This window comes from Rhinolophus hipposideros (assembly GCF_964194185.1).
Source record: "Rhinolophus hipposideros genome assembly, chromosome: 9".
In the NCBI taxonomy this organism is placed as follows: domain Eukaryota; kingdom Metazoa; phylum Chordata; class Mammalia; order Chiroptera; family Rhinolophidae; genus Rhinolophus; species Rhinolophus hipposideros.
In genome coordinates, this window is record NC_138055.1 from 19,722,091 (window position 1) to 19,749,378 (window position 27,288).

The following is a 27,288-nucleotide window of genomic DNA, read 5'->3' on the forward strand; positions in this document are numbered from 1 at the left end:
ACTGAATTAAAGAATAAATAACTGAGTTTTCTTTTTCACAGGATCTTCTCCATGCCAACCACAACAGGCAGTAATCATCAGAGACAAAGAAAACTTTGAGAGAATTGAATTTGACATAGCTGGTAAAGCATAAATAGAAAGGTTGATGAATTTAGTTTGAAGAATAGTTTACATTTGTTTTCTAATCAACAAAGGACAAGCAAGGAGTATGAAACAATCTGAAAATGTTTTTTAAAAATATTTTAGGAATTTTATTCTTATAAAATTTTTAAAATTCATGTATTAAAATGTATACCAAGGCAAAAAAAATTCCTGTAAACTGTGTCATTAATACAAAACTAACAGTTTTCAAAACATACAAGACACACACAATGTAAAAAAAATCTTTATATATACAAACTGCAATGTAATTTCCAATAAAAAGGGGGAGACGGATACTTAAAAAATGCTCATCTACAAATACAAAACGAAACCCTCCCCTTGACTGACCACTTGAGCTGTCACAAAATTTGTATAGCTGCACACTGCTAGGCTTCTCTTCTTTCCCCGTGTTACTCTGCTTTCTTCCCAGTCTTCTTTTCAATTTATTTTTAAAGCAAGGGTCAATCAAGCCTTTTTAAAAGCTGATGTCTGTTGTTTAACAGTCAAGTGCTTTTAATTCTAAAAGTGAATACTTTATACTCTTGAGCTATAAATGAGTTTCTAAATATTGTATGCAAATCAAATAATGATGTAGATACTCTGAGAACATACCATTTACAGGAATTTCTTTTATACAATTAAGATTTCACATCACATTTGCTTAAATCACAGTAAGCCTGTAAAGTAGGTCCTCAACCCATTATTTAAAAAAAGAAAATCCTCCTTAACAATGTAAAAGATTTTTATTCACTCTGTTTATGGTTCCTTCGAAGGCTAAATTGGAAGATCTAATCTAAATACATCTGGAGTGGTGTATTCCCCCATTAATAAACACTAGCAACAGAAACTGGCTCACTGCTTATTTACTATTAACACTAATACTCATTTGACTTAGTCCCTGTTACAGCAACAAAAATTTTTGAAGTTTGGCTATTTTTTTATATGAGAACCACATCTATTATTAATTTATCACCATTTCTCTCAACAGTATATTTCAGGAAAAATGTTTAGATTTAAACCGCAATCAGGGTTCCTAATCAGAAGGTCAAAAAGCTAGTTATTGATGCTGATGTGCTTTTTCCCTGTCAAAAGCTATCGTTTCTGATTAACCTTGGAGGGAGGAAGAGAGGGAGAAAGCGAAGAGGGAGAGAGGGAAAGAAGGAGATAAGGAGGGCAAGAAGGGGAAGGGAGATAAACTGGCTGGAGGGTTAAAAGTGACATCTTCCAAAGTCACAATGATTTCTGGTACTGCATAGAAAACCCATAGAGAATTCTATTGAAATTCACTAAGAGAATAGCACTGACGATGCCATTCATCTAAAAGTAAACGGAATTAGAAGAAAGTAATTTTTTACGGTTATATTTCTTAGAAAAATTCTGTTGTTGAAACTTACGATTAAAATTGGATCCTTCCCAATTGTTCTGATTTACTAACATTTAACTGTGGAGCAATTACTTTAAATAAAAGAAAAAAGTGAAGATTAAGAAAGGTCAAGTTCAGGGGTGGCCGGTTGGCTCAGTTGGTTAGAACGGGAGCTCTTAACAGGGTTGCCGGTTCAATTTCCACATGGGCCAGTGAGCTGCGCCCTCCACAACCAGAATGAAAATAACGACTTGACTCGGAGCTGAGCTGCCAGTGGGCGGCTGGTTGGCTTAGTTGATTAGAGCGCAGTGCTCATAACACCCAGGTCGCTGGTTCGATTCCCACATGGGCCAGTGAGCTGTGCCCTCCACAACTAGATTGAAAACGACGACTTGACTTGAAGCTGATGGGTCCTGGAAAAACACACCTCCCCGATATTCCCCAATTAAGAAAAAAAAAAAGAAAGGTCAAGTTCAAGTTCAGTGAAGTAAGAGGTCTAGTATATAAAAAATCAGAGCGAGCAGGATAGTAACCAACTCAGAGATTAACAACTAGAGCCCAGTATTGGCATTGGACTGCCATCAGCTAGTGAGAAAAAGGTAGATAAATAAAATCTGCTCTCTCCAACACACATAATTTTTGCTTCACAGAAAAAAACTTAAAATCCAAGACTCACTTATCCAGTGAATTAAAGGAAATGATGCCAACTGCGTGCGCTCACACAATATTTTTACAGCAAATGTAAGGGGTGCAAATAAGGTCCAAGATTGTATCTGGGAGAACCATATCCCTTGGGTCAGTGTGGTTCACAAATCAGGCCACTACAACTCAGAGGCACAGCCTGCATAATGACAATATTAAATACACATTTCCTTCAAACTGTTCTCATTCATTATGTCAACCAATTTGAATGTATCAAGAGATAATTTTGCCAACAATATAGCAAGGTATGTATTTACATTTTCATTTGTATCTTAAGTACAAACTGTTAACAATAATGACGATTATGAAAAACAAGATTAAAGGTGTGTTCATTTGGGGAAAAGCTACAATTAATATTATTCATCCAACCACAAACACTTCTGTAATGAATGCAATCCTGCCAAAAAATTCACAGCTTTATAAAAAGTTGAAATACAGGGTTCATTACATTTTTTTCCAATTCAGAATTAAAAAGAGTTCAACTTACATTAATGCTTAGCTATTTCACTCTAAAATCTGTAAAATATATAAAATACCAAGATTATCAACAGTCACATATGTTTTGAAGTCAGGAGACACGTGTATTTTCTTAAGATTGGTTCCATTTGTGTAGAAAGTCTGTGAGGATTCCCCAGTGACAACATTCCACCACTGTTCAGAAAAAATAAAATTCTCATTAGATTGATAATGACACTGTGTGACAATCTGGAGTGCCATCCAGATCCTTCAACCTATCACCTCTCCACTCCCAATTTTTAGAAAACGGCAGGAAAAAAGTCTCAGATTAATGCTGAATATAGTATTATCAACCTGGTCAGCCTTTCCTGACTAACCCTGGTGACTGCCTTGCAGTTCCCTTACCCTTAACTCCACGCACGTCAGGCTGGAGAAACGTGCAGCCTACGGACAGCTGCAGACACAAGCTACATGCCCCGTAAGGCCATGGCTGGACTGAACTCGCCTGTGTACATGTCTTTCTCAGTGGAACGGACAGAAGAACGCCCTCTTCTCTAAAAAGGCCCCTTTGCAGACGCGGACTGGTGTGATGGCAGACACCGAGACTATTCATAGTACGGGGTATAGGATAGAATCCTCTCTACTGAATCCTCCCTTTCACTAGAAGTGATCCAAGAGCCCATGACCAAGTTTCTTTATAAAACACCCTATACATTTATTTGCTAAATAAATGTTGAACATCTCAAATGTAGCAGATGCTCTGGCCAAGTCCTTCCTTTTCCCTCCCGTTCACTGAATTTGCTAAGATTATAACAGTATTTATATTCATTTGCCAAATGGAGAACATAAAGCTACCCATATGTCTCCCAGCCAGAATGAGGGCAAAAGAGACAATGTACATGAACACCTTTTGAAAAGGGCTCAGGTGCATCAAGATTCTGAGTATTATGAACGCAATGATGGTGTCCCTCACTTTTGTATCCGTGGCAGTGCCTAGCATTCTGCCTTGCACGCACGACTGGGTCAATTATTCACATTCCCTATCACTAATAATAACTGGCAAAAGTACACCCGATGGACTTCAGTAAATCTCACTGAAGCAACATGTACTGACTTGAAATACTCCAGAACTGACAATTATGCTTTGTAAAAGATTAATGTAATCAAGACTACACAGGACACTCCACCTACTTAGAGAAAACTGTTTTCAGTTGCTAGAGGCACATCATAGAGATAGTAAGGCCCTTAGAGATCACCTAGTCCAAGGGCCTCATTTTACAAATAGGGAAATCAGGGTTCTGAGAAAAGAAAGTCCTTGTCACCCAAGATGACACTGCTAACAAGTGGCAAGGGTGGAACAGTTTCTGGCTTCCTAATCTAGTGCTCCCATTACCTTTCCCTCTGTTAAAGCAGATCACTCTACTTGGAAACACTACACCAGCCATTAATTTGAATATGGACTAAAAAACAATGATATTAAAGTGGGAGCTAATACAGGGAATTTTTAGGGCAGTGAAACCAATTCTGTATGGTGGACACATGTCATTATACACGTGTCAAAATTCATAGCACGCACAACAATGAGAGTGAGCTCTGCTGTGAACCTCGGGTGGCAATGACGCATCAATGAACCTTCATCAGCTGTAACAATGTCCCCCTCTGGTGCGGGATGTGGGTAGTTGGAGGAGGCTGTACATGTGGGGGATGGGGAACTCTGTACTTCCGGCTCAGTTTTGCTGTGAACCTAAAACTGCTCTAAGAAATAATATGAACTTAAAAAAAAGCAACTAACATTTATTCAGGGCAATGCACTACTATGTATAAACACTTTACATGCTTAACTCGTTTAACCCTCCCAACCCTATGAGATAGAAATTACTGTGCCCATTTTACAGGTAAGAAAAGTGAGGCACAGAGCAATTAAGTAATCCTGAATCAGTAAGATTAGTAACTTAACAAAGCTAATGAGTAGCAGAGCCAGCCTCTGAACTCAGGCAGTCTGCCCCAAGGCTCACTCTCCTGGCCATGACACTCTGCTTCCTCTAAGTAATGGCCAACCTGCATTTATTGCCATGTCTTCCATATCTCAAGTCAGCCTTTCTCCTCATGAGTATGAATTAACATGGATTTCTCATCATTCTAACAGTATATACTCTGTGCACAGCACAGGTCAACAGCTAATTATATTATTTTTTAATTTACAAGTAGGAATAATTTTGAAAGTTAAGAGCTTTTTAGCTACTGAATATCAACTTTACCTTATTGACATGCAATTTATACAGCTTGGATTCTAAAGTAAACAAACTCAAAAAGGCTTGTTTTATTGGACATTACAGCAGCTGCTCCTTTTTTACTTTTAATTTGCTCTGTGCTTTGGATAGTCTCAACACGCTGGGTAGATGATGGAAGCTGGGCTCTATCGTAATCAGTTTAACCATGCTGGTAATCAAACCAGAGGGAAGAGTAGCCTGATTGTCACTTATGTATACAGACTAAATATATAGGCTACAGGTTCTTTCACCCTTAAGATGTAACCTTTGCAGTACAGATATCTCTTCTGCTGCTCGTTTTCAAAGTTCTCCAAGAACTCTGGAAATCTGGTCACTGATCTCGATCACATCTTATAAGCCAGACTCAGGATTATGGGATAGTCTTCCATGGGGCCCAGAGCATCAAATGACATGTTTTCTAGAAGCTCAGTGTCAAAGCTGAGCAGCTAAGGTTTTCAGCAGTTAATATAGATCTAGATTCCCAGCTTCCAACACAAAAGCAGCAATGCCACTCCTCTATCATCCTCACAGCAGACTAAGAGCTCATTGTTATGCTAAAGGACAAGTAGTCTCACATTCCCTAAAAATTTAATAAAAGTGTGTCCAAAAAAGGAATAGGTTAACACAATGTTTTATAAACTGTGGGGACAGAGCCAGGAGTGCAGTTTCCAGGCTCTCGGCCTCACGTGGAAAGGTGCTGGCTCAGGTAGTAAATGGCCATCAACTGTGATTGGATGGCCATCAGCTGTGGCTAGTTGGCCGTCAGCTGTAACCAGTGAGCCATTGGCCACTAATATAACTGCCATGGCTACGCTAGTAGCAAATGGGGGCCAGCAAGAAGATGGTGGCAGAGCTAGCAAGCACCGATTGCAGTTAGCACGGCGGATTGCAGCTTGCAAGTGAGGTTGGCTGGCAGAAAGAAGCGGACGGCAGGTTGTGGACAGTGTGGCTCCTGCTTCCTGTGTCTCCAACCCAGCAAGACTATAGTGGTGTGACTCCCCTACCTATGGCTCCGTGGGTGTTCCTTTTGGCCTAGCCACATCCTGCGTTCTTATGTGGGGAACGGGAGCTGAGACCCTGCAGGCCGCCTGCATGACAAACAGCATTGCATTTTAAATGCAAACTTATAAAGGGATCATAACATACATCCTCCCATAGACCTAAAAACTGCCCTGTAATTTATCTTTTTAATAAACAGGATTTTTATGTTGAGAAAAACTGCAATTTACTTGGACCCTCTATAACCAAAAACTTCAATTCATTCATTCAAGTATTTCTGAACATCTACACTGTGTTAGACAATCAGAATCATGTCCTACACTTGAATGGTTTCAGTAAAAAATAACAGTATCATAAAATCTACTTGATTAGCAATCTATTTTAAATAGTCAGTACAATATATATTGTCTTCCACCCCTTTTATAAATAAACCACTATTCAAAAGCCTCACCTCAAACAGCCCCTCCACAGAAAGCCTCTGCTACCTCCCAAAGGTAGAACTTCTCCCTCTCCCTTTGTGTCTCCGCTATCCTTATGCAAACGTGTCCAGAACGCCCTCTACACTCTACGGAGACTGTATTTGTTTACTGTTTGCTTCCCCCACAGACTGTAAGCCACCTGAAGGCAAGAACCAAGTCTTAATGACTGTGCCTCACAGCAGTGTCGTACCCTTAGCACACTCATACTGAGTGCATGGAAAAACAGGCGAGCACCGCCTTGGTGACACACACAGCCTTGGCCTCAGGCTTCACGCATAGCAAGTCGTATAAGCCAGCTTACTAACTATGGAATGTTAGGAAGTCACAACACTCATGAACATCAGTTTCTCATCTATAAACCAAGGATAATAAAATTTTGCCTCACAGAGCTGGTCAGTGAGATGATGTAAGTAAAGCATTTTGTAAACTATAAAGCAATATGCTGCTGCTATTATTATTATTACTACTACCACTACTACTAATACTTAAAGGAAATTTCACAAATATTTTTAAAGACTTTCAACCGAAATAGTTATTAGCAAGGTAGATAATAAAATTATGTTAGACACCCCCACTTTCTAGTCATTCTGATCATCTAAGACTTTGTACGGCAGTATGAAAGCTTTGGACCGAAATCATCCCTAACACAGCCACCAAAACTTCCAAGAGATCGCAGGGAAGTAGCCTGGCAGAGCTCAGTCTCATTACTGCAAAATGGGGATAACAGTAATTGCCCATACCCCACTGGGTCGTATGAAGACCAACTGAGAAACAAGTGAGAATAACTTAGAAAGTAGGTTATAGGCTGTTCTTTTCATTCAGTCTTTGAGGAACCCTTACCTTAAGATAGCCTCCAGCAGAGACAAGCATTTTGCTATCTGGAGAAAAGCAAAGGTCGGTCACCCAGCCTCCGTGGGTCACCCAGCCTCCTTCTTCTATTGAAATCGGAGCACACAAGTGAAGAAGCTCACCGTTTGAGACATTCCATATCTATACAAGCATGATACACAATTCATTAACAGAGTTACTCAGAAGTTACATATACAAAGGGTGCCAAAAAAATGTATACACATTTTAAGAAAGGAAAAAACTGTATTTAAAAAAATATGCATTAAAAAAAATTATGCTGATGGTAACCACTTTGAGCACCTCCTGTTATTGCAGAGGTCAAACGTGACTTGTATTCATCTTTTGTTATCGGTGTATATTGAGCATCACAATTTTAACACAGCTTTCCTTTCTTAAAATGTCTATACATTTTTTTGGCATGTTCTGTACATATCATCTAAAACATATTTCTTTCTTACAAATGTAATTACAATTCAGTGATAACTTGGGAATTTTTTTAGATTGCATTCCTTCCTATTCAAATTTTTAAAAAACACTAATAATACAAATGCATTACTTACAATATTTATCATCAATATACTCCAAAAAATAAAAGGATTTAGAGTAACTGATTAGAATAATGTGACTCTTTTAATAATAAGAGAATGATGAGAGAAGCAAGGAATAAACAAAAAGGCCTAATAAATAAACTACCTCAAAAAAAAAAAAAAAAGAGACCTGTAGTCTAGGATCTACCACCAAGAATGTTGACAGATGTCATTCAAACTCATAACATATACGTATTTTAAACAATAAGTCCCAGTAAGCTGTGTACACACACACACACACACACACACACACACTCTCTCTCTCTCTCTCTCTCTCTCTCTCACATGCAAGAGTTTATTTTACTAGACTCTTATAAGCCCAATTACTTACAGAGGCTAATATTCCTATTTATTTCCACTGACACTTAACAACTGAGCACTACTCTAATTTTTCAAAGACATGCACACCAGAATAAGAAAAAGAGATGGAGGCATTAAAAAAAAATCAATTGACCACTGCACTGTACACCTGAAGCTGAAGCTCAATAATACTGTATGTCTACTATAGTTATATAGTTATATATATGTATATATATACATATATATGTATATATGTATATACATATACATATATGTATATATGTATATGTACTATATATAGTACATATATATACAGTATATATATACAGTATATATATACTATATATATATGTACTATATAGTAGACATACAGTATATATATACTGTATGTCTACTATAGTTATATATATGTATATATATATACATATATATAGTTATATATATGTGTGTGTGTATATATATATATATATATATATATATATATATATATATGTAGTTACGGGATATGGAGTACAGCATAGGAAATAGAGTCAATAGAATTGTAATAGATATACCTGTATTTTGTATATACCCAAAATAAGACCTAGCTGGACCATCAGGTCTAATGCATCTTTTGGAGCAAAAATTAATATAAGACCCGGTTTCTTATTTTAATATAAGACCAGGTCATAATATAATATATAACATATATTATATATGATATATGATATGATATAATATATAATACATAATACGATATAAGTCATATTAATTTTTCCTCCAAAAGACACATTGGAGCTAATGGTCCATCTAGGTCTTATTTTCAGGGAAACATGGTGTACAATGTCAGAGGGACAATAGATTGGCGAAGGTGAGTTACTCTTTGAGGGATGAAACGTCTAACGATTGCATTGTTTTGTGCACCTGAAACTAATTTTTAAAAAAATCAAAATCACCATTTGTAAATGTAACCCAAGCAAATCTAAGAGAATCAAATGGAAAAATTCATCGGAGCAAGTTCAGTAAAACAGCTAGATGTAACATACACATATAAAAATTAATAGCTTTTTTGAATAATCAGGTAGAAAAACAAAAAATAATTTTTTTAATGTACTGCATAAAAATTTTTAAATAACATTCATTTCAAGAGAGGCAATTTTTTCCTTCAGTGGTTTCTGAAAAATGAAACACTCCCTCATAACCAGTAAAGGAGCCCTCTCATCCAAGATGAGCACTTAGAGCAAAAGGACTGTTCCCAAAGCAGCCCTGCCACTTCAGCTGACGTGGCACTGATGTATGAGACGGGGTAGAGAAGGTTGCTCACTTAGTCCATGCACAGCAGAATCTTAATTTTCCTGGAAAGCCTGACTAATAACACCTCTGTTCCTGCAACATGCACTCTCTCTCATTCTGCCATCATATGCAGATCCCTTGAATTTTAAATCCTTCTTTGTAAAAAAGAAAAAGAACAAGACTCTCCTCGAAAATACTGGTTCCAAATCGGTTATCCCCAGTGCCTCAACTTTCCCCATCAACTGCCCAATCCTAACATGACCAGGCGCAGGCCGGCCCATGAGGACGGCAACAGTGTTGACCACCTAATGGGCACAGTGCTAAAGAGATCTTGTCTCTCAGGACTGAAAACAGCCGAATATGCAATTCATTTATAATCTAGATAATGATTTCCAAAATTATTTTCCTCACATTCTGCCACTAAAACCAACCTTTGGTTCAGATCCAAGAATTAAGATGACTCATCCTCAAGCTAATAGCAGAGAACCAACTGCAAATAACTAGGGCATGTGCCTCCTCACATACACAGGAAATGCTTTCCTCTGATTCTAAACTGCAAATCTGGAACACAACGTGCACAACAGACAGAACAAAGAATCCTCGTCCAACAGAACCCCTGGGGCTGGGCTTCCTTGTCACCTTACACAGGTCCCCAGTGTGGTGCAGAGGGCTTGCCCAAGCTACAGGAAGAGCACTGCGGCCATGTCAGCAAGCACCTACCCTGATTTCTCCATTGTCATCTCCAGTCGCCAGCAGGGTGCTGTCCACAGAGAAAACAGAGCAGCGCACACAGCCTTTATGGCCCCTCAGTTCATGCAGAGGCGAAAGGTGTTCAAAACTCCAAATCTGGAAGGAAGTTAGGGTTGTTTAGGAATGATAAATGCATTCGAAACAAGCATCTGCAAACCCTGCCTTGAGTGGTAGTTAACCATCAATTCAATCACATGGAAGTTCTAGCATTCAACAGTTTATAACTTTCATGAAAGGCCCAAGTTCCAACTTGCAATCTCGTTCCTTTTTGAGTTTCCCTTTAATTACTCAAGTTAACTTCAACTCAAGGATCAAAGTCCTTAACTTTATTTAGATTTAGAAGGGAGAACAGTAAATCAGTTAAGACCAGTCTGTGGAGTGAATCAGACTTGAGAGTGAGTTCTGGCTCCACTGTTTACTACTAGCTCCCTGTGGCCTAAGACAACCCACATTAACTGCTATTGCTTTAGTTTGTGCATCTGGTAAGTGGGACAACAGTACCTATAATGTGAAGATTGAATGAGATAACAGAGAATGAAATTCCTAGCACAGGGCCAAACATATGGCAAGTGTTCTTTAAAGGTTAGTCACTATACTATCTTACGTTCTTGGCAGTCAAATGCAATTCTTTTCCTTCCATATTCTCCCTCACAGTTCTGTCATCACCATTCAACAAGCATATACCGAAAACTACCTGTTTCCGGCACTGTGAGCTAAGAACTGGTGGTACAAAGATGAACTGGATACAGTCTGTCCTTGAAAAGTTTATAATTTAATCCGGAATACCGGCTTATGAATGGTTAAGTGAATAATTGTAATGTAATAGCTCTAATAAATATGAGTACTCTATAATGGGAACTTCACCCGAAGGTGAAGCAGCGAATCCTGGCTGAGGGCCAGGAAAGCGTTCACTGAAGAGCAGACACCAAATCTAGGTCTGGAAGAATAAGTCATAAAGTTTTGAGATAAAGAAGGAACACAAAGTTGTGCCAAGCCAAAGTTAACAGAACACACAAAAAGATGGAGGGAGGAGAGAAGTAGCCTGGCACAGAGGGAAAAATGTAGCAGAAAGAGATGGTGATGGGCTAAGGCAGATGGCTTATAAACCATCAGGTCACAGAAGGGATTCAGCAGGGGACTCAGACAGCATTAGGGATAAGAAACTGGAGGAGGCACAGACCAAAGGCAGGTCCACCAATGAAGGAAGAGAGCCTGGTCGTAAGCACAGGGACAAGGAGGAAAAGAAGGATCCAAGAGACATTGAGAAGTAATCAACAGAGCACAAAAGACAAGACAGAGTCCCGGGCAATTCCAAGGTTTGTAGTTTGGAAAGATGCCATTAACAAAAATGAAGAAAAAAGAAGAGAAGGAGTGTTCAGTGCCCCCAACCAGGCAGCATCATTTCACGGAAAGATGATTTTCAGAAGCATCAACTTATATCAATTATATAAAAACTTACTGTGGGTGTGCAAGTAAATGTAAACCCCTTTCAATGCTTTTTATTGCCTATCATATGCAGTAGAGATTGCATTTGGTTAGTAACAGACAAAATGTAATCAGGAAAGGAGAAATTAAAAATCCTCAACGTCATTCAATCTATTTGACATTAACTAAATGCCAACAGGCATCCTCCAGAAACTCACAAAATATGACACATATGTAAACTGAAACTTATTACTACATTTTACACATTATTTGGACTTATAATACATAACCAATACCAAAGTTTTATGCACGCACATTTCAACTGGCTGGCCTACCTTTGCAGTCTTGTCAGTAGAGGTAGATGAAAACTTGGTACCATCAGAAGAAATATCACAAGAAAGTACTGTATGCTGGTGACAGACAAAGTCTTTTTCTATTCTTCCTGTAATTATATTCCATACCTTCAAAGAAAAACTCAAAAGTTGACACTTTTAACTTTTAACATTTTATATTACTGAACATAATCAGCTACAAGACAGATTATAAAACAAGCGCTTTAGCACACTGGTTGTCCCGACCTCTTTACTTTAAGTGTCCTTTAGTACAAATGCTCATATAAAGTAGATGTAGTTGATTGCAGTAAAGTTAAAACAAGCAAGAGAAAATAGAAACTTAAAAATGTAAATAGTTACTTATCATCTGTCTGCTTTTGGCTGTCACAACACAATCACTGCAACATTAAAATACTTTTTTTAAAAGAAATCTGTGCTTCAAATTACCTTCACTGTTCCATCAAAAGACCAAGAAAGCAGTCTTGAATTTTTCAAGAGCCTGAAGTCTTTCACTGTTTCCTGATGGGCTTGTAGAAAGACATATTCCTCTGACTGCCAATTCCACACCTGAATATCAAAGAATATGTCTGTTATAACCCTCTCCTCATAGTATCCCACTGGAGGGGGGAGGAGGCACACACTTGTCTGAAGTCTTTTATCCCCATGACATTTTAGTAAAACAAAGAAGAGTAACAAGAAAGAGTGTGGTGTCCCCATTTTACAGACAAAGAAGAGAAAACCTGGCGTTAACTAACTTGACTAGGGGCAACATAAAGTACTTTTCCTCCTAAATAAAATTTGTTTTCTTTAGCTTCTTAGAGAGCAGTTAATTATACCAGAAGACAGAGAAAAACCACAATATGCTAGTGAGCTCACCATCTGATTAAATTTTCCAATTACTTCACAGATTTCTAAACCTCACAAGTTAGGCAAGTCTGCAGCTCCAATGGCCCTACTGCCAGGGAAGGTCATCTGCCCAGAGCAGCTTTAAACCAGGTCATGGAATTTCTGAGCTTCACAGGTCTTAGCTATCCCTTCACACAATCCTCAAAATGACAAAACACATGATATAGCACATTATTTTTCACATGGAGTGCCAGGAAAAACTCCTCAGGCACAAAGGGAGAAGAAATTGAAATAACGAGTAATTGGTACAAAATAAGCCGTACAAGCATATGGAGACATATAGGTGAACAAAAAGAATTTCATTTCTATGTCATGTACATGTCCAGAACTCTTAATTACTAAATCAAAGCAACTGTATTTAGAGCCTTGTTAATTCCTGACTTGAATTTAACAAATGTTTTTATTTAGCACCTATACGTGAGGCAAATATACAAGGATCTAGCATCAAGAAATCTAAGAGACTAGCAAAGAAAATGAGACATACTAAAAACAACAACAAAACTCAATAATAGAAGCTATAACGGTAGAGAGAAAAGTTCTGTGGAACTCAAAAAAGCAATTCCTTAGAAAGACTTGATGGAATGCATTCAAAGTAGGCTCAAGGAAAGATCTGGAAGTACAATTCATAAACTGAGGAAGTCATTTCAAACACAGGAATGAATGCTTGAGTTAAACTATCAGAGCAGGAAAACATGGAAAGATTATACGGACCTTATCGTAGTTCAAAATCTGGTAGGAGTACAGGAATGATAGGAAAGAAAGGTTGGGAATATTTGACAAAACAGCCCAAGGGGCCCAATGAAGCTAGATTTCCGAGCAGTCTCCAGCAGAATTTTCTTCGATTTTTTTAACATCAGTGATAAAAAGGTAAAGAAAAACCAGCCACCACCACAGAAATGCACACTGGTAATATTCTGGGTCTGGTTTTTCACTGGCAAAGGTTAAACAACAGAAATGTCTTTAAGGTTTTTTCCTACCAGGCTTAGGCAAAATTGTAAAAGAAATGACGTCTCTCTACCTGCCTTCTTGACTCCTTTATCCTCCATATTTAGCAGCCACCCTCCACACTGAGCCCTGCTCTCAGATCCTCTCCATCTCATGTGTCTCAGAGCACTCATTCACAGAAGCACAATAGCAGAAGCAGGGTATCTTCTACGAGAACAAGAGGAGCTGGAAGTGAGAATGACTTTAAAGAGAATAAATTAGGAAGTTCAGTGTTTGAAGAACCCAGTGAGATATGCTGGAGGAGGGGGAAGAAAGAGAGGCTTTTCTGGCTCTCCAAATCATATAAGCAAGGAAAGACACCTGTGCAACTACACATAAAATGCCTTAGACCTTTCCCACTAGGAACTGTCTGCTTCCCTCCTCCTTTTAGGGCCGTACTGGACTAGAGGATCAGGGGCTATTGTTAACAACTCTTCCTGGTTGACTGGCACGGCCATTCCCAGCTGTTCATTCCTGACCTAGGTCCATGCTGCCACCCTGAGCAGACGTAACAAAGAATCTGATCATCACTGAGGGAGGTCAAAACGCCCTTAGCATATTTTGTTGTAGAAGCTTTCTGATAAGGCAATGATGGCCAGGATACTTTTTTTTTGTTGGATTCAAACATACTGTGCTAATCAATCACCTTACATAAACGCTAAAATTCTACCAGCATTAGTATTAAGGTTAAGTTTGGGGATGGCTCTACCATTAGCTATAATTTTTGCAATGTATATACACTATAGAATTTTTTTTCAGTTATATAATTAATTTTTTTTTAATGTTAAGGAATCTTCCTATACCTACAAGAATCATACATTCTCAAATCATATACTTTGGCTTAGGTGAACATGGCAACTATTTGGGCTTTATTTACCTCAAGGAAAAGGATAAAAAACTACCAAAGCAGACTGCAATTTTCACAACTCTAAATGCTATCATCAGGCAAGGTAATTCTTCAAATGTTGGCAATAACTTTAAATCAACGAACCCTGAACCCCTACAATAATATATTACAGGCACTGACGATACAAAGATGATTAAAGTAAACCTCCAAAATGGTAACTATGTGAGGTGTGTGCAGACTTGTTAATTAACTTGACTATAGTAATTATTTCACAATGTGTACATAAATCATCACTCTGTATGTCTTAAACATATACAATTTTGTCAGTTATACCTCAGTAAAACTGGAGGTAAGGAGACAAAGCCAATTAATTATACTAAAACACCAAAAAATGAAAACAAAAATCCAACCAGTAAATTCTTGGAAATACCTACCAAGAGTTTCGTTACATAAATATATGCTCATAAAAACATTTTAAATATAAAACGTATACTGAGTAGAACAAAACTTAACTCATATTTCTAAAATAATTTAACTCTGACCCTAAAACTATTCCTAGAAATTATTTCTCCCTCTGGCTGAAAATATCTGATCTTCAAGCAGGTCATAAAACTTATAAATTTAGCTTTTGACAGAAAGGCTACACAGTACACATTGTATCAGCAGAATTTCATCAGATGTAATTTAGTTTTACCCATTCCAAAGCCACCTGGAAAGGAAGAAAGATGAATATTACACCGAGTTTCAGAGCTAATACACCAGTATCATGGGAGCCTATAATAAATAAGTTTCTGTATTGAAGCCAAATTTCATTCTATTCATATAGGACTCACAAAAATATAACATAAAAAGTTTTTTTTCCAAAATAGCTTTTAATAGTGTAAATTATTCTTATCATTAAATTATTAATATTGCCACTGTAAGACATAGACATATACATACACTAAATAAAAGAATATATAGTAACTTCCATTGAACATATGTATTCATCTATTCCACTTCTAAAATCCTACTAAAATGACATGGTCTAGAGAATGGAAAAGAAGACAACAAAATGTTAGAAGCTGGAAACCAGGAGAAGATAACTGACTTAGCAGAACCGAGAAAACAGAATCCTAAAAGCATTAGAGAAAGACAAAAGCAACAAAATTGATAATTACATGGGGACTGATTTCACATTATATGGGTGGCCAGTTCGCTCAGTGGTTAGAGCATGGTGCTAATAATACCAAGGTTGCCAGTTCAATCCCGCATGGGCCACTGTGATCTGTGCCCACCTTAAAAAAAAAAAAAAGGAGATTGATAAAAGGATGTATGCACTAGTCGAAGGTAGGACAAGTGGAAGAAGAAAAAAAAAAGCTAAATTTTCATATAGGGAAGTTAGTAGATAAATCCTCAAAAGCAAAAATCAAGAATTAGCGTTACATGCTAAGTGAAATAAGTCAAACTGAAAAAGCAGAGAACCATATGATTTCACTGATATGTAGCATATAAACCAAAAACAACAAAAAAAGAAGACAAATGAAGAGACAAAATCTCAGACACAGACAATAGTTGAGTGGTTACCAGAGGGTAAGGGGGGGATGGGGGTGGTAGATGAGGGTAAAGGGGATCAAATATATGGTGATGGAAGGAGAACTGACTCTGGGTGGTGAACACACAATGTGATTTATAGATGATGTAATATAGAATTGTACAACTGAAATCTATGTAGCTTTACTAACAATTGTCACCCCAATAAACTTTAATTAAAAAAAAAAAAGAATTAGCATTACAAGCAATATGGGATGTGAAGGTAAAGATCAAAAGAAGCATCCAAAAGCTAAAAGTGGTGCTTCTGGAGAATGAGAAATGGGGGAGTCTATTTTTCATAACAAGCCTTGTAATACTACTTGAGTCTTTAAAGTACGTGCATTGGAACTTTAATAAAAAATAAATTTAAACAGAACACATAGTTGGCTTAAGGCTTCTGTATCCACAATCCTTCACAATGGTAAACTACCTTTTTTGACAGGATTTTATCATTGCAATAAACATCTTATTCTTAAATCGAAAGAAATCATTTCATTCAGATTTTACTACTATAAAGAAATAATATAAAGATAAATTATGTAAATGTGTGAAAAAGTATAGTTATTGATACAAATCCAAACACCAAAGCAGATGGGAGAATTCAAATGAATCCTTGATATTCAAAATAAACAACCTTCTAGTTCTAAGTCAAACTGCCTGCTTCACCCACAGAAAAATATGAAACACAAATGGGTTTCAAGTAAGTCCACGTGCATAGACTGAATGTATACCCAAGGCAGCATGAGCTTCAAGAAATGGTTAAAATGCACACCAGATCTAAGCTATAATCGACAGACTCCTCTGCTCGAGTCAGAATTATGTGTGTTATGAGTTCATCCTCCTTCTCACCTGAATTGTAGAATCATCAGAGCTTGAAATAAGACTCTTCCCATCAGCTGTGAACTGGATGTGCCGTACAGTGTTCTTGTGCCCAGTCCTAGACTGGAAGATTCTGTTGTTTAGGAGTTCTAAAATCTTCAAAGTAGAAAATCACAGAAAATTAATACAAAGAAACTCAGCAACATCCAGGCATTATACCCCAAAGACATTAAAATTAGACTACAGAAGGGTATAGAATTTCCATCTCATGGTGCTTACAGTTTAACTAAAGACACACAAATTAATGGTACACATACATACACGCACATCTGTGCACACACACACACATACACCCTAAAATACAACACTCACTTGAATGACCACATGGCAGTAGGAACCAGTGGTCCTCCCGAGTACTCAATGCATCAAACAAGTGTTAGTCTGGGCTCAGCCTCCAAAAAGAAAATGACATTTAAGATGGATGAGAGAAATTTAAAAAAAAAAGAATCCCAGATGAGCGACAAGGCAAGCTCTTTATAGAGCAACACAGAGACAAGGTAAGATAAAAGATGATGAGGGAGACAGGTAAAGGAAAAGAAGATATGAGTAGGATGGAAGGCAGTGCACTGAGAAGACTTAAAAGGGCTAATGCAGAGATTAAGAAAGTGTTAACAAAACTCAAAAAATGACGATATCAAAAAGGTTTTCAAATGAACTCATACACTCCAAAAAATATGGTTCCTTTGCCCAAATGAAAATGTACTTAAGGAAGCCTAAGGAAAATACAGATGATGCTAAAATAGGAGATCGTAGAAATGTAAACCACATCTGCATGTCTGAAAAAGGCACCTTAGAAAGCAAAGGGGATTGTGTGAATGAAAGCCTTCCTGAACGAGCAGGCTGGACAACCTCACAGCGCCTATGGGAGGAGGGCAGGAGAGCGTAACAGTTGAGCACAGAGGCTCAAAGACACGGGTTTGCATCTTAGCTCTGTCACTTACTGACTTTATAAAAGTTGTGGAAACTAGGTGTTTAGACATCTGTAAAACAAGAATAATAATATCTAAGATGCAGGATATTACAATAATTCGATGAGAGCATCTGACACAGTAAACACCTAATAAATGGTAGCTGTTATTGTTATTTGATCTTAGGCTGAACCACATAAAATTGCCATTTTATAAGTTAAATACAGTCAAATATTGGTAATTTCACACGTTGTTTTATTTGATAACTTTGAGGAGGATAAGGATAAGACTATTCCCCACCCCCAGGCAAGACGGAAGCGCCCCCATGTGATGCCTCTAAACCCAGTCCCCACAGTCAGGTATCATCTCTTCCCCAAGTGACAGGGGAATATGAATGAGGCACACGTGTGTTTTGTGAGTTATTTTTGTAAATTATCCATAAGGTTCATTTTGAGATCCTTAGATAATAAAAAATGATAAGAACATAGTGCTCGCTGGGCAACAGGATGGAAAAAAAAGGGAAACCAAGGATTCTTTAGGAAGAGGAAAAAAATGTTCTTTGCATAGTTAGCTGAATCTCTGATAGTATTTGATACACTTGGAGAACAACAAAACAACTAGGAAGAGAATAAGGAACACAAAAAGACAAAAGGTATAAGAAACAGCAGTGAAGGCAAACAGAAATACATCACCAACAGAACTGTGTTTTTAGTCTAACAGAAGAATGACGAAGAGAAGCCTTATTTAGGACATAAGGCTGCTATGCCAACCACATAATTAATTTTAAGTAAATAAGTGTGCTGCACAGAATGACTTGAAGACCAGAAGTAAGTACCTGAACGGTTCCGTCATTGCCTCCAAACGCAACGAACTGCAGACGTGGGCTGAAGCAACAGCAGCTAGCTTGCACTTCAGTCAGATAATCGATCTGACCTGTTTTTCCATTAATGAGCTAATGGAAAATAAGGCACAATCAATTATTAGGTTGTATGAGCAGTTTTTGTTCTTCAGAATAGAGACCTCAATTGGAAAAAAAATAGTAATAAAACACTATTAGAAAATAACCAACAAGAGCTCCCGGGAGAACAACAAAGGCCTATCCTAGTCTCAGCAGCTGCATTTAGCACTTCACGCTTTCATTTCATTTCACTTTTGTGGTTCAAATCATTTTCATAAAATAAAATGAGCTTTAAAAGGTTTATAAAGCAGCTGCTATACCCACCACCTGAGACACATCTGTCTGATTTGTAATCCCACAGCTATCTCCACACCCTGTTTTCCATTTCTTCACAAAGACCATTTTAATAGGGCTATTGGTTATAAAAATACACTTTTGTGATATTATCCAAGGGGATTGGTGAAACAAGACTGAGACAGACATTACATAAAAAGACAAATTCAAATTAAAATGGGCTTTATATCCTCCAAATCTCTCACAAAAAAGTATAAATTAAGATTCCCTTTTCTTTTGGGAGAAGAGCCCATGAGCATAATTTGGGTGGCTGGACTTGTAATGCTTAAACTAAGATTACCCAATTTCACAATATATACCAATGCTAATAATTATTTTTCTAAGTTCCACTAATAAAGATGACTTATCACTCAACTAAAACATGGGACCTGGGTAAACATTTCTCAAGCTTGAATCAATTGTCAGATACCTCTCTCTATGTGTTATAACCTAAAAGTGTTGAATTATTTTTCAATATGAAATAAGCAGTAATCTTTGTCTCAGGTACAAGATTATAGGGTCAATCAATCAAGGTAGCTTTTTCTTTACAATATTTTACCCAGCATGTTCTGATCTATTAGATATTCCAAATAAAGACTGACTACTAAAAGTTGACTATCTTCTCTCAAAAATCAATTTCCCTATTTTTTTGAAGTGGTGACTAAAAAATGTTTTGTTCACTTAAATGGAGCTATTATTTGTCAGTTTAATTATCTTCTAAACTCTCCCACAATCACTGACATAGCATAAAATGATACTTTTAGTCAGATGACTTCTTTCTTAAGTCTCACAGTTATGACAACTGTTAAAGAAAGGTTTCAAATTTAATAAAGCATGAGGACCCTGAACTTGACAAGAAAACTGCAGTGGAAAATATCCCAAGTGGAAAAATCAGTCTGCTAAAAATCAGTAACGAGGAATTCACATTCAATCCCACATCCCAATTCATCCCAGAAATACAGAGCATTTGGAGCTCCTTATCAACATATTAAGGACGACAGTCAAACTTGCAAAATATAGAACAAACCATATTTAGGGGTGTCTCACAATTCGACTCTGATCCCCACTGTAGACAAGAAGAAATTACCCAACACCATAGACAATTTACCCCAGATATCTGTCTCCTGAATTTGGATTCCACCTTGACCCTGTAACCAGCCCACTGACTTTTGAAGATAAAAAGGACCTTAGAGGTGAAGAAGTGAGGCTCAAAGAAGTGATGCAATTTACTGGACATCACAGGACTAGCTGACAACAAAGCCATAGCTTGTACCTGGGTCTCCTGAGTGAAGAGTCACTGTTCTCTCTACTACATCAAGCTGAGGTTTGCAGCTTTAGAACTTGCTAAGCTCTGCCCTACTCTCTGCCAGTCTATCTCAAGCTCTTGCTAGCTCTCAACCCTCAATATGCATGTTCCCTTTACTTCTCCCTCCTCTTCTCTATTGTTTCTCTGTATGTTGTAGCTCCACTTCACTGTCTCCTTTCATTCTCTTACACATTTGTTGCCCTCTATCTTTCAATAACCAAATCAAGAAAAATCACGTGCAAAAATGGCGTAAGATCACATTATCACTGCTAAAACCTTTCACTAGAAGTTAATTAGGCACTTCCACAAACCCAGCTGGATAAAAGGTTAACTCAAGTTGTATTCGTGCTCTTAAAAAGCAAATGAAGGGCCTAACATAACAAATAAACTGTGAGAAAATACTTCACAGGATCATTAGCCCTCACCTCCCACAGGGTTTCTGTTCTTCCTAATCCTATGTCTCAAGGAATCCTCAGGGCAAGGGGAATGTCTCAGTAACTTACATAAGGCCAGCTGATCCCTGCCCTTCGTCGCTGGCTGCTGCTCTGCCACCTCTCTCAGCCAGGCGTCTGTCACTCAGCTCCACATGCTGACACATCGTGGAATGGTGCCCTACTCAGCTTTCTGGTGGGCTGGCCAACATGAAAGCAGTACCGTGTTTGACCTTCCATGAGACGCTTGCTCTCTCCGCAGCCACTACCTAGCATGCTACCTCCACTTGCAGGACTTCTCCACAGTTCAACAGCAACTGCACTGGACTTCCATGTAGACAGCACATTGCTTGGGCTAGTTAATGCAGTGGTGCTAACCTGTTCTTGAGCCCCAATGATCCTTCAGGCATCTGTTCTCTGTTACCACCACTCAAAACTCCTCACTATCAACCTTCTGCAATGGACCTCTGGGGCCCCTCTCTTCTTCAGCAAGGCAAGAAAGACCTCTCTCTTATGTGTTTCACTCTTTGTTGAGGGGCAGCGTAGAGAGCAGTCTGGAGTACAACTGTTTGGATCCTAAATGATACAATTCTTTTAATTTTATGCCATAAACCTTTCCTGTACAGAAAATGTAAGAAGCATTCAAGAACTATTTCTTGAACAAATGTGTGAGTAAATGAATGAATGAACAGGCGTACTTCAGTTCCAACTCAGTTCCAATGGGTCAGAGTCCTTCCCACTTAGAGCAATTTTTGTTCTTTCAAAGACCCTGCTATTCTTTCCCTGCAATAAAACTTCCATTGGCATGCCCTTCCCCCTTGCGCACTCCAACAGACATGCTGAAATCTCTACTGTGGACAAGTTCAAGGTGGTCCTCATGATACCCTAGACTCCATGCAGATCAAGCAATGTGCTCACAGATACCAACAGACAAGGAATGAGGTGAGACACAAGGTATCTTACTTCTAAATCCTAGCATGTCTGAGCCTCAGCTCAAGACCCATATATTTATTCAACTAATCCCTACTGAGCATCTGTTAGATACTATACAATTGTACCTGATCCCAAGTCCAAAAACAAACAAGAAAAATTGTGAACTGCGAGTTCAATCAAAACAATTTTTCCAATTGTTTTCTAAAAAACTACTCACTTGCAGACGTCTTGTATTGTCAACTGCAAGAACCATCACTTCATTTTCTTGAAACGCAACATCTATTTCTTGCTTTAACACTGTAGCAGAGTTCTCACATACTTTCTTTGTCTCCCAGAGCTGATTAAGAGATATAAAAACCTAAAAGATTACTGTATCCTCTGAAATGTTGTAAAGACAAGTCCTAGTCTTGATGCAAGAAACAAAGCAGGCTTCACACTTAAAATGCTTATGATGCCAGAAAATTTTCAATTATTAGATTATAATTCAAAAATATTTACTGATTACATGCTATAGTAGGAAGCAGTTAGTATTAAAAGTAATGGGTGCTAGAGCCAAAATACCTTACTTATGAATTCTAGTTCTACATGAAATTGAAACTTTGGGCAGGCTACTTAACCCTGTGCCACTCAAAGGTAACAACCTCCTGCTGGTTCTCAAACTGTTTGATACCAAGGTAAGGAGCTTGTACCAGAATGTAAATCAACTATATCACCATACACACTGTTAACAGTATTCCTAGTGGTAAAGTTCATTTTTTTAACAAGATTTTCTTGATGAAAGAAGCAGTGCATTGATTTACATTCTGGAACAAGCTTACTGAGATAGGTTCTTTAAGTAGCGCTGACTTAATTTCTGTGTCTGTTTCCTCAGCTGCAAAAGAACTATAATGAGAATTAGCAAATAAATACATGTAGCACTTTGTATGTCAGGCATAGAGCAAACACTAAATAAATTTTAGCTACAATTTGTACAAAACACTGTCTTAGATATTACAAGGACAAGCCAGGGTCCCTGGCCTCAATGAGTTTATAATTTAAAATGTGTGATTAAATCAGAGAAGCAGTAGAAGAGCACTGGAGGTGAGGAGTAAATCAAGCCTATACCTAAATCTAAGGCAGAACTCGTTCAGTACCATAGGAAAAGGAGAGTTATATGGCATTAAAGGAGAGGCACTCCCCCAAATGGAATACTAGGAAAGGCTTCACAGAAGCCTCTCCCTGGGGTGCTTGCAGGATCATTAGGATTTCAACAAGGAGAGACATGAGGAGGTAGGGTACTCCAAACGTAAGAAACCACATAAGCAAAAGTACAGAGGCAGGGAACTACAGGGTGTTAGAGAAAAATGTAAGCAGTCTAGTGTAGGTTACCTGTAGAAATAAATTAGAAGACAGACTGCAGCAGAATGAGGCCATACTGTGGAGAAGTTTGATGGTAGACTTAGGAGTACATATTTACTTTGGTAGGCAAGGGAGACACTCTCTGTTTTTGAGCAAAAATGTCATGACTGTATGTACATGAGGAAAATATCTTGGAAGCAGCACGTAGAAAACCAAGAAAGAAAAGACTTGTGGCAGAAACTGATACAAGAGAGGCCACAGGCAATGAGCACCTAAACTTGAAATGGAAAAGTAGAAATAAATGATAGACAATGGAAAGGTAGAATCCTTAGAATTGGCAATTGGGAATTCAAGGTACAGGAAAGAGTCAAAAATTACTCTGAGAAATCAAATGTAATATATTTAAATTAATCAAAATACAGTTTAAACATTGGACTTCTCCAGCACCTGGCTCACAGTAATACTGAATAAATGAGACTGGTATAGTCCATATAACAGTACTTTTCAAGGATAAATATGAATCTAGTAGTTTCCCGTTTTACTTCCCCCAATATTACCCATTAATTTCTTAGTTTGTAGGAGGTTTAGCTTACCATCAGTAAATGTTTAAAATGAAAATCTCAGTATTTCTCACCCTGATTGTCTGGTCATCAGAAGATGTCAAAAATGATGATCCATCAGGAGAAAACATCACACAATGAACCCAACTTAAATGTCCTCTGCAGTCAGCTACTTTTAAACACGAGTCCATATTCCACAACTAGAGAATAAACACAGCGTATAGGAAATAACATTCATAAGCATCTACATATAAAATGACTTGTGCAGATTATTCATTGTATCATTATTTTTAATAGCAAAAAACTGGAAATAACCCAAATGATCATCAAAAGGACCAAGTGAATAAACTACGTTTATTGCACTATGGAATACTATGAGGCCATAAAAAATAAAATGAAAAGCACCCTAATAATGACTAGTCTCTAGGATATACTGTTTACAGAAAAAAAGTAAGAATATATATTTCTGCAAGAGTATACATATTATACTATATTTATGTGTGTGTATGTGTGTATATGTGTGCAGTGTGTGTATATATATATATGAAAATCAAATATATAAACACATAGATGGATACAGATGTGGAGAAAAATAATACATATAAATATTTGCTTATATATGCAAAAAGAAACATTGGAATATTAAAAAAAATGGTTACCTATGGGGAGGGGTAGGAAAGAATGGAGAGGAAAGGACAGTGATGAAAACAAGACTTCTCTGAATATAACTATAAAGCTTTGATTTGGAATCATGCAAACATTTTATGTGTTTTTTAAAAATCAATCTAAGAAAATAGATGAACAGAAGAAGCTTCCATATTCAGACTATTCTCCACTGTCATCCAATCCTCATTTTAACTGATTGCAAAACCCTACAATAAATAAATGTACTAATTGTACACATTTCTCCTATTATTCATGCTTATTACAAATTGTCAGTGTCTGCCACCATTCTGCCTGTATTTTGTCCTGAGCTCTGCTGGAAATTACTCAAATATATTCCATTCTAATGAAGTACCATATGTGCCTGAGTTCTTCTCATTACACTCTGAATTACAGACCTACTTTATGATTTCAGAACTACCATGGACAAAACAAGTATTTCATCACATGCCCAGTGGTTTTCAATCAGTGAGTTCTACGGTTACAATTAATTACATGAAATTTTCTCTGCCTTATCGCTAGAGTCTAAGTGGGACATACAGAGCTAAAGTACAGAGATGAAAGTGGTTCCACAACTGAAAAATCTCCCTTGAAATCCTTCATTCTCTTCCCTTCTGGTTCTCCCCCATCATTTCTTTGTCACTCAGAGCCTCCAAAACCAAGTTCGGATATCTTAAGAAGACAATGTTTCCTAAAGCTTTCTAAAAATAGGGTAAAAAAAAATTTAAAACAATAGGAAAGGCAGAAAGAGGAGCTGTTCCTCCACACCTCCTAAAAATCCTAACAAAACCCAGAAAGGGGAAATTTCCAACCATACCTACCTTGAGGATCTATCTACAGTAAGGTACAAGATCTCCTAGCCCATCTGAATCTTTCAATCCAAGGCCTCTGCCAAAGAGAATACTGCCCACAGCACCCTACTTCCTCCCACTGTTTCAAACAGGACAGGAATTTGTTCACACTCACTGCCTCGGCTTCCAATGGAAGGATCTGCATCTCCACGCTGAACAGATGTAGCTCAACAACTCTCCCCCCGCACCTTCATAGTAAGGGGCAATTTGGCAAACTCACTAAAAATGGCTGAAATAAGCACAAAACACTGAAGAAGTGCTTACAGCAGTGAAGCTTCCTTTGAAGACAGCCTATGAACAAAGTGAATTTCCCTGTTTTCCAGATGAAGGCCCATCCCCATCTTTTTGGGCTGTAATCACAAGGGGTTTCAAATTATCTGGTGGTAAAACTCACTCAAGGAATGAGTAATAACAAAGCTTGGACAAAACAAATCCTTCTTTGGAGGAAAAATATCAGAAAATTCACTGCTTTTTGAAAAAATTAATATATCAATCACTGGATGGGATTCTTCCAGGGCCAGTGAGGTACAGACTCTCAAAATCTATCATCAGGTAAGTGCAAAATTATAAATATAAACAAATAATTTCTAAGAGTCATTTTATTCATTAGTGCTTAGCAGTGAACATCCTAGGTTAACCAGTTCTAAATTTAACTACCATCTTAGCCTTCTCAGTAATCTAAGAAATCTGAACTGGACCCATCGTTCATCATTTCTTTCACAGAAGAGTCTATGCCTGTATTGTTTAAGAGATGCAACGTTTCTGCTTAGGAAACCAGTGGTCATTGCACCGTTTCCCCACACCTTGGCACATACTAGCCATTCAACGAACACTTGTTAAATGATACCATCATCCCCAGTATGATTTGTCATATTGTCAATCAAGTCTTTAATCACTGCTAAAGTAATAAAGTTAACTACCATGTTTCCCCGAGAATAAGACCTAGCCAGACCATCAGCTCTAATGTGTCTAAGGAGCAAAAATTGATATTAAGACCGGGTATAGTACATTATACTATACTACACTATATTATATTATATTATACCTGGTCTTATAGTGAAATAAGATCGGATCTTATATTAATTTTTGCTCCAAAAGACACATTAGAGCTGATTGTCCAGCTAGGTCTTATTTTTGGGGAAACATGGTAGTTTATTATCCTAAAGCTCTTCATCATCCCTATACCTCTGGAGACCTAGACTTGACAAAAAAAAATTCAACTACTCACCTCCACACAGTAATGGGACAAAGCCACCACTGCCAAGTGATTATGGGGGGAGAAGTCACAGTACTGGATGGTGCTGTGATGGCCTGTATAGATTTCTGCCAACAGACTATTGGTATGAACGTCAAAAAGCTGTCAACATAAAAGAGAAAGACATCTATGAAAGTACAATATTTTTAAATAAGCTTTACCCAAATGAATCTAAATTTATTTCTAAAAGAATATCCTCCCATTTCAAGTATAAAGTATAAATCCTAGAAAAATACTGTAATTACTTATAATTGTCACAATTATTGACAGTCATAAGATACAAATCAATATATGTATACTTTCAAAATATTGTTTTGTTTTTTTTTGTTTGTTTTTTTTTTGAGAGCCCACTGGCCCATGTGGGAATCGAACCGGCAGCCTTCGGAGTTAGGAGCACGGAGCTCTAACCACCTGCGCCACCCAGCCGGCCCAAAATATTGTTCATCTTGAAACATATTTCATAAAAAGGAAAATTTATCACAGATGATTTCTCAAGCTGCCCTAGAAAGAAAGAAACCTTTCTGAATAAACGAATGGACTAGCCAAATTAACATACAGAGCAGTTCTCCCTAATGCTTGTTTATTCAAGAGAAAATGGATACTCACAAATGAAGATGATCAAAATAATACAGAGTAGAGGCTTGCCAAAATGAAATTAGCTCAATCACTTCTAGTTCTCTTCAGAGCTACCAAATTACT

General features: G+C 37.6%; 1 protein-coding gene across 1 annotated transcript in view; it reads right to left on the reverse strand.

Moving 5' to 3' along the window:
• Window positions 1-233: 233 nt before the first annotated feature.
• Window positions 234-27,288, reverse strand: part of APAF1 (apoptotic peptidase activating factor 1) — a 68,375-nt gene continuing 41,320 nt past the window's right edge. The window contains exons 18-27 of the mRNA XM_081058257.1: window positions 26,563-26,691; window positions 23,895-24,020; window positions 22,140-22,259; window positions 18,857-18,973; window positions 17,084-17,209; window positions 12,373-12,492; window positions 11,929-12,054; window positions 10,139-10,264; window positions 7,251-7,400; window positions 234-2,857 (exon numbers count right to left, since the gene is read on the reverse strand). Coding sequence (XP_080914383.1) covers window positions 2,711-2,857; window positions 7,251-7,400; window positions 10,139-10,264; window positions 11,929-12,054; window positions 12,373-12,492; window positions 17,084-17,209; window positions 18,857-18,973; window positions 22,140-22,259; window positions 23,895-24,020; window positions 26,563-26,691 — 1,287 coding nt within the window. The 3' untranslated portion in view covers window positions 234-2,710. The remainder of the gene's footprint in view (window positions 2,858-7,250; window positions 7,401-10,138; window positions 10,265-11,928; window positions 12,055-12,372; window positions 12,493-17,083; window positions 17,210-18,856; window positions 18,974-22,139; window positions 22,260-23,894; window positions 24,021-26,562; window positions 26,692-27,288) is intronic.